At 34.5% G+C, this 9,313-nt stretch overlaps 1 protein-coding gene across 6 annotated transcripts in view; it reads left to right on the forward strand.

The window, feature by feature from the left end:
• The window catches only part of Dab (DAB adaptor protein), a 40,324-nt gene extending 31,951 nt beyond the window's left edge, over positions 1-8,373 (forward strand). For all 6 annotated transcript variants that reach the window (XM_090110718.1, XM_090110724.1, XM_090110723.1 and 3 more), the window contains 4 exons: positions 5,132-5,205; positions 6,341-6,422; positions 6,648-7,070; positions 7,889-8,373. In XM_090110718.1, coding sequence (XP_089966844.1) covers positions 5,132-5,205; positions 6,341-6,422; positions 6,648-7,070; positions 7,889-8,357 — 1,048 coding nt within the window. In that variant the 3' untranslated portion in view covers positions 8,358-8,373. The remainder of the gene's footprint in view (positions 1-5,131; positions 5,206-6,340; positions 6,423-6,647; positions 7,071-7,888) is intronic.
• The last annotated feature ends 940 nt before the right edge of the window (positions 8,374-9,313 follow it).

Genomic DNA, 9,313 nt, shown 5'->3' on the forward strand with positions numbered 1-9,313 from the left:
TCATTGACACGCGCTATGATTTGCGCGCGGAATTTCTTGTGTTGTGAATTTATTTTTGTATGCTATGCATTTTAATTGATTCAAATTGCAATATTTCTCTAGTATGCATTTGAGACTATATTGTAAATTGTAATAATTGATCGTGGGTATAGTAATTAATTATTCTAATAACGCAATTAGTAATATATGTATTTTCGGTGAGATTCAAAACAAAAATTGGCCCGTGATTTTTATGAAATTTCACCACATTGCAAATCACATCAATCATAGTTCATACACATGTATGACGAAAGTGATTAGTATTGTGGCTAACATTGACTCATCAGTTCATCACTGAAACCAGTGATAAATCAGTACCTATATCATATTGTGTTTGAATATTTTTAAACAATGATATAAGTATACAATTATTATAAATCGGTAAACTATCAAAGTAATCACAAACTTGCAAACATTGCATTGGTAAAATGTCCAGTAGTTTATGAGCCTATTCATTACAATCAAACAAACAAACAAAGTTTTCCTCTTTATAATATTAGTGTAGACAAACACTATGAATACGATCACGAATGCAAATTCGGGGATTTTCTAATTATTGCTAAATAATAATTGAATTCGTTTTGAAATACTCTATAATTTTTAGACATTTATAATGTGGTGCTCATTTTTTTTGTACTGCTAACGCTATTGTAGGTTCCTATTTTCGTTGTTTTATTTCAAGTGAACACGGCCATACAATTTTGTCACGAGCCGCCTATGATTGTAGGTACTTTTGTTAGGCTCCTTCGTCGTCCGCGTCGGCTCGAAAGTTCTTGATTTCATTGTCACGCGCTATGATTTGCGAGCGGATTTTCTTGTGTTGTGAATTTATTTTTGTATTATTATTATTTTTTATTTTTTTTTTTATTTTATTGATTCAAATAAAATATTTCACTAGTATGCATTTGAGACTATATTGTATTATGTATAATTTATCGTAGGTATAGTTATTCTTATAACGCAGTTATATTTTCGGTGGGACAATTTGACCCGTGATTTTTCTGAAATATCACCACGTTGCAAATCACATCAATCATACACACGTATGACGAAAGTATAGTGGCTAACATTGACTCATCAGTTCATCACTGAAACCAGTGATAAATCAGTATATCATAATATTTTATTGTGTTTGAATATTTTTTAAACAACGATATAGGTATACAATATTATTATAAATCGGTAAACTACCTTAGTACTTCCGAATTTTCAGACAGACAAACAAGTAGTTTGTTTTATCAAAGTAGGTATCAGTAATTAGTATACTCTACTCCGTTCACGTCACGCGTCGCATCGCCGCGGCCGAAATCAACAAGTCAAATGATTTTTGTTCTAATTGTATTTTGGTAGTAGTTTGTTTAGAATTTACATATTAACCATTGTATATTTTTTATTTTGTATTTGCTGTAAAATCAAAAAGTGAAAAACTTCATTAGGTATACTGTACGACACCTGAATCTGAATCGCGCAAGCGAAATTTTTTCATTACACAGAACATATACAACTTTCCGACATACTTCATTGAGGCCGGTCTGCCAATCGAGTATGTTGAGAAACTTCACTTATTCGATGGAGGAAATCACCTTCCTTCCTCCACAGTTGCGTGACCCCGACGTGCATTGAACACGCAGTTTTCTTATACTAGTAGCAAAAATCAAAACCATAATATTATGTTTACCTACTATATTTTACTAAAAGTCGAGTTCGTCGAAATCGTAAATAATAATATGTTTTTCACCTTCCTGGTTATTTTCCCATAGTAAATAGTGTTTTAGGTTTGTTGTTGTAGGTAGGAATAATAATAATTATTCTTACTTGTTGGTTATGAAATGTATATTGAAATAATTTACTTTTACAAATCATTAGTGATATTAGTTTTGAGTGAAAATGCTTGGATCAGCATAATATTATATGGTACTTCAAATACATGTTTTGATAAAAAAACAATAGTGTAATAAAATAAAACTGCGTTTTATTGTAATCAATGTTGACAATTATTATTTTCCAAAATTATTGATCAATAAAATAGTTTACACCAGCAAATATAACTTTTATTTTTATAACAATCGTCCGTAGCAGGTGGCGCGGGCGTTTTGAAGTTCTGTCTACTCATACAGAAAAATGGAAAACTTATTACTCATTATTGTTGTAACTTGGCAACTCGAAGCGTGGTCGTCCGTCGTAGGTACTTTTGTTCGGCGTCGCGTCGTCGTCGGCTTGATGACACGCGCTATGATTTGCGCGCGGAATTTCTTGTGTTGTGAATTTATTTTTGTATGCTATGCATTGAATCAAATTGCAATATTTCTCTAGTATGCATTTGAGACTATATTGTAATAATTGATCGTGGGTAGGTATAGTAATTAATTATTCTAATAACGCAATTATATTTTCGGTGGGATTCAAAACAAAAAATTGGCTCGTGATTTTTATGAAATTTCACCACATTGCAAATGATATACTTATTATACAATTACAATTACAATTATTATAAATCGGTAAACTATCAAAGTAATCACAAACTTGCAAAATATGCTTTTCCGAATTTTCAGACAGACACACAATTTTATTAGTTTGTTTTAGCAAAGTAGGTACCTATACCTATACCGTTTTCGACGTCGCGCGTCGCGTCGTCGAAAACGGTGCGCCCAGAAACAAACATACCTAATTACCTACCTAATTCAGTTACAATCCTTTTTTTGTTCCGTAAATTTATTCTAATATGATTTTTTTTATTCGTCGGCCAGTTCTACTAGGTATAAAAAGATAAAATTGAAATATAATTATTGTAGCGACAGCCATATGTTAGGTACTATGTTTTCGTAAATATGTTTTTCACCTTCCTGGTTATTTTCACATAATCTAATATAAAAATGAATCGCAAAATGTGTTGGTAAGCGCATAACTCGAGAACGGCTGAACCGATTTCGATAATTCTTTTTTTATTATATTCCTTGAAGTACGAGGATGGTTCTTACTTCTTATGGAGAGAAAACGTAAACATGTACCACGGGCGAAGCCGGGGCGGACCGCTAGTAAATAATAAAATAATAAATAGTGTATTAGATTTGTTATTGTATCTTGTATACCTACGAATAATTATTCTTACGTCTTGTTGGGAAATGTTCAAATACCTACCTATTGAAATAATTTACTGTTACAAATCATTAGTGTTATTAGTTTTGAGTGAATAGGCATGGATCAGAAATTCAGAATATAATATGCTACTAACTACTCAAATACATACATGTTTACACAACAAACACCACTGACCTCTATAACTATAAGTTATAGAGGTCAGTGACCGTCAGTGACAAACACTATGGATACCTACGCTCGCGAATGCAAATTCGGTGATTTACTAATTATTGATAATCATTGAATTCGTTTTGAAATAGCCTGTACTTTGTAATTTTTAGTGTTATAGACATTTATAAAATGTGGTGCTCATTTTTTTGTAATAAATCATCCCGCTAACGCTATTGTATTTTCGTTGTTTTATTTCAAGTGAACACCTATACAATTTTGTCACGAGCCGCCTCTGGCCTCTGGGTGAAATAAACAAGTCAAATGATTTTTGTTCTAATTGTATTTTGGTAGTAGTTTGTTTAGAATTTACATTACCATTGTTTAATTTTTACCTACTATATTTTACTAAAAGTCGAGTGCGTCGAAATCGTAAATATCTTTTTCACCTTCCTGGTTTTTTTCCATAGTAAATAGTGTTTTAGATTTGTTGTTGTATGAATAATTATTATTCTTACTTGTTGGTTATGAAATGTATATTGAAATAATTTACTTTTACAAATCATTAGTGATATATTAGTTTTGAGTGAAAATGCTTGGATCAGCATAATATTATATCATAGGTATATGCTACTTCAAATACATGTTTTGATAAAAAAAACAATAGTGTAATGTAATAAAATAAAACTGCGTTTTATTGTAATCAATTTTGACATTATTTATTTCCCAAAATTACAACAAAATAGTTTACGCCAACAAATATAACTTTTATTTTTATAACAATCCTACTTCCTACTAATGCGAAAGTTTGTGAGGATGTGTATCATGTGTGTGTTTCACGCAAATACTACTGAACCGATAACAATGAAATTTAGCACACATATAGAACGTAACTTGGACACATTGAATAGGTTTTATCCCGGAAATCCCACGGGAACGGGAACTATGCGGCTTTTTTTTTTAAATGCGGGCGGAAAGCTAATCGTTCATAATATAAACCGTAGCAGGTGGCGTTTTGAAGTTTTGTCTACCCATACAGAAAAATGGAAAACTTGTTTTACATTCACGCCATCTAGACTTAAATCTTTATCATTTTTGTATACGTCTGTGTGTGTAAACGACCCTATATGCAATGACAGATGTTATAATGCATTTTTTTACCGAATTGGGTGGATTTTAAGGCAATGATATGACATATTTCAATAAAATATAATATTCAGTAACCGCCATGACTATTCCTACGACTTTAAGGTTTTCCAATTACGCAAAAACTCAAATAAACTAGAAATGTAGAATTCAGCGCCATCTAGCGGGACATTGGCTGGGAACAGATCGTAGCAATCACCTTAATAAATGTACAAAGCTTGAATTCAATCTCTCCGTTTAAAGTAGGTCTAAATCCCACCAAAAACATAAATGTAAAAATGGGAGCCAAGTTCAATCGTCGACTTAATTGCCAAAAAAAGAATTGAGATCGTGTGCTCAGTTCTGTAGACAGTCCAGAAATTTATTTACAAAGATGTATTAAATTCTTAGGTGAACTGAAAACTCAATTGTTTTATTTTCCCTTCTAGAACAACGTTTATTCCAAAATATGACATTTTTAATTTGAATAATAGAATTATTTTCACAAAGTAAACAACTAATGACCTATTGAACCTCATAATTTGATCAGGCTAGTTTTTACCTACTATTTATATTATATAACTTCTCAAATTGATGTTATTGAACGTTATTATTTGTGAGGTTCTAAAAACTATTATTTTAATAAAAAGATTGCTTTTGCTTTAGCACAATTTTTATTTTTTTTAACCTTATTTACAAACTTATCATCGAATTTTATTAGTTACAGTGACGGGTGCGGTTCGGGCCGGTCCTCGCCGCGGGAACGTTGGCCCGAACAGCGCTGGAGGAGGGACGGTACGTGTTTTACTTTTATTTCTATGAAAATTCATAAAATTATATAAAAAACTAGCGGTCCGCCCCGGCTTCGCCCGTGGTACATATTTCGCAATAAAAGGTAGCCTATGTCTCAGGGTCTAAAGATTATCTGTGCCAAATTTCATCAAAATTGGTCCAGTAGTTTATGAGTCTATTCATTACAATCAAACAAACAAAGTTTTCTTCTTTATAATATTAGTGTAGACAACCTATATCATATTTGGTTATCTAACATTAGATTTTGTTGAGGACAAACATACAAATAAATTTCACTAATTTCCAACACGGTAAACTGTATCCGTCTAAGATCTAATTGTCTAATTTTATTTTAGCTACTTTCATAGCATTATGTCCTATGGAATTCTGCTATGGGGCAGGGCTGCAGATATAGAAACTATATTTATATTACAGAAAAGAGCCATACGCTCTATATATAATTTACGTGCTAGGGACTCACTAAGAGATCTCTTTAAGAATACTGGTATCCTCACTGTACCATCACAGTATATATTTAATAATATTTTATATGTACACAAAAACGCAGACTTACACACAAGAGTAGGAGATAGACACCGATATGGCACAAGGAACAGAAATAAAATTGAAATGCCATTTTACCGGTTAGCTAAAGTTAAAAATTCATTTATGGGCCAAGGTATACTTTTTTACAACAGAATTCCTCATAGTATTAAAGAGTTTAGTAGTGTTAAATTTAAAAATTATGTAAAAAACGTATTAGTTCAGAGAGCGTATTACAGCATTAAGGAATATATGGAAGATAAAAACCCATGGAGGGTTGTCGCGTAAAAACCACAGGACAGTTCTTTGTCATATTATGATAATATATACGTACAGTTACTTACATATTTTGTAAAATTAAAATTGTAATACTGAAATGATTTAAAAGAGCAACTATGGAGTTTCTTGCCGATTCTTCTCCATAGATACTGCTTTCCGAATCGGTGGTAAATTTTAAAAATATGTATCTTGACGTTTCAAAAGTGCTTCTCGAAGAAGTCTAATTGAATAAATAAATGTTTGAGTTTGAGTTTTGAGTTTGATCTTAAAGTTTAAATTGGCCAGTTTAAAACATTTTTCTATTTGTATATTACAGAAAGGAATTACGGGTCGCTCGGTTGGCGGGAGACGAGACGGCGGAATGAGTTGAGGCAAACTGAAGATCCCTCGGAACGAAGGTACATTACTTAATTTTAACAGATAAATTCAAGATGTAGAGATACACGTGTTTGTGACATTTCACGTGACACGTGATTTGTTTCACTTGGATAACACTTTACACACTATTGTATCTAACTTAAGAATTTAGACTATATTTTACTTGAGATTTATCAATATTTTATTTTTAAGCTTAATATTATTCATACAGTTGTTTTTCAAGGCCTATTTTGTATTCCGTATAGATACGGATCGACGCTAGGCTGGCCGGGACGTCGTTCCGCAAGCCGGCGCGAATCAGACCGGGACTTGCGGGACTCGGGGCGGGACTCACGGGAGCCGCGGGACTCAGGGCGGGACTCGCGCGAGCACCGGGACTCGGGGCGGGACTCGGGACGGGACTCGCGGGACCCGCGGGACTCGGGCCGCGAGTCCGGCCGCGACTCGAGGGACCCGCACTCGGGGAGGGACTCGGGACGTGATACCCGGGACCCGAGAGACCCTAGACGTCGAAGGAGGGAAGACACGAGGGTACGGCCGAGGGACTACAGGTTCTCTAACGACTTTTCGCCGCGGGAAAAGGAACATTCGCCGTTTGATGATTTTCAAGAATCGCCCGCGGCTGTTGTTAAGAAGCGCGCGCCGTACTCCAGCTTGGAAGGCACGAGGTCAGTAAATATATCATTATAGTAATATGTAATGTTTTTGAACAAAAGTTTATATCAATGCTGTTGTGAAAAATCAATATAGTGATCGATAACTTTAACTTTCTACTAATAAAAATAATTACGTTAAAAAAACCTTGCAAGTGCAAAAATTGCAAGTTGACTCTATCCCGCTCTAACCTGACTAATTTAATATGTTTGTTTTGCCACTCCGAGAGCAGAGCTGCCAATATATTATGGAAATATTTGGTCAGATAGTTATTCATCAAATAAATCACGATTGAAAAATAGGCGAGCCGTTATGAGTTAGATAAATAATTGAATAAATCTATTCGAGGGGTAGTTATTAGACTGTTTATCTTGGGATTGAAAAATCGGCCCTTAGATGTGCTATTTATTAAATAGGTTTGAAGTCGGTGCCAAGCCAATGTAAATCTTACCGGCTTACACGGGCTTAATACTAACTGTTTAGTGCTTGTCACCGACTTCAAACATATTTAATAAATGGCATATCTAAACTACTGGGCCTACCCGAATGAAATTTTTATGGGACCAATTCGAAACCATTCCGCATCAAACAAAAAAAGAATCACGTAAATCGGTTCAGAAACCTCGGCGTAATCGGTGTACATACATAAAAAAATATATACCGGCCGAATTGATAACCTCCTTTTTTTGAAGTCTTTTTTTAAATGCATAAGTTGTTAAAACTGTCCGTCAACGTGTTCAAATTGTGGTAAGACAAGTAAAATTTAGCGTACCTCTATTTAAATGACTAAAAAGATGATGTCTAACTTCTTTTTTTTTAATTCTCACAACAGATTCGCATTCGAAGAGGACACAACCGCGTCCCCCATATCAGCGAGTTCAGCGCGCGCACGTGACGGCGACTCGCCCGCGACTCGCTTCCGATTCGACTCCGACTCGATGTCGCCGCGTTCCATGTTTGAAGACGACTTCACCGCGCCACCCACACATGCAACACATACAACACATCCAACACATCCAACACATACAACACATACAACACATCCAACACATACAACGCATCCAACACATCCGCCCCGCCCGCGAACCGCATCCATAGCGGAAGAAGAAGAAGGCGACATTCCCCCGCTACGAGCGAAGCCGCCAACACACAGAGATATAAAAAAATCGGACTCCGTTAATATATTCACGCGCGAATCGGATCCGTTTGAAGGCGACTCGTTCTTTGCTTGCACGGGTACGGACAGGGTTGCCAAGCGAGAGAATTGGCCTGGGGACTTTGTTGCCTTTGAGGATATATGAAAATAGCGGTGCCAAGTGCTTTGCTCTTTGCGGTCTTTTGTTGTTGCAAGTGACAGTGGTTTGGTTTGTGTTATGAGTTGAAGTTATGAGCGCAGGCTGTGACTCGAAAGGAAATGAATCTCAAATATCGAGTTTAATAAATCGTTGAGTGTAAAGTTCTCTTTTTTAAAGGAAAAGCCATTATAAATAGACGTAAGCTTAATGTGACTCAATGTTAAATGCAAAACGCGTGTCACTTGAATCAATATGTTTGTAACGCGAATCAATGTATTTGTTACTGTGGTATTTTATTATTTCAATTGTTTTTACTACTTTAAAAAATTATCTCATTCACTTTTAATAACATAATATCAATTATCACTATATATTTTCGGAATGATATATTCCTGTCCATCAAAATATTTTATTAGAAGTAAAGTGTGCGTGCTGGTCATTCAGATTATTATTTTATGTACAGACTTTATTACCATTTGGTAGATTGAATGAATTACCTGTATTGCGTAAAATGAACTACATATTAAATCTTAAATAGATTATTTTAAAGTGAAACTTTTATTACATCGTCTCAAACTTTTTGGTCTGTGTAGCGCATGTCGCGTGTATCGCGGCTGCCGAGTAGGTATACCTACTCGGCAGCCGACCGACACGCGACATGCGCTACACAAAGCAGTGTTCAGAACCGTTCGAACAGTTTCACTTTTACCGTGGTTTCATAAAACCACACAACATTTTTTTCTTGTGTTTCACTTTACGCTAATATTATTTATTGAAAGTATACTTTATAAAAGATTTAAAACGTGACTTTTTTATCATATATTTAATATGTCTGACATAATTTAATCTAATGATGATTGAAATATCTTTCTAGCAAAAACAAATTATCGCCTTTGCTAAAATGTGAAAGCTAACTTGAAAATATGAAATTAATCGCGTTTTAAAATATGTAAAGTATTAGA

The sequence above is a fragment of the Colias eurytheme genome, chromosome 16 (assembly GCF_061535395.1).
Source record: "Colias eurytheme isolate Ceu_HAF_F1 chromosome 16, ilColEury1 Martin Lab GWU primary, whole genome shotgun sequence".
Taxonomy (NCBI): domain Eukaryota; kingdom Metazoa; phylum Arthropoda; class Insecta; order Lepidoptera; family Pieridae; genus Colias; species Colias eurytheme.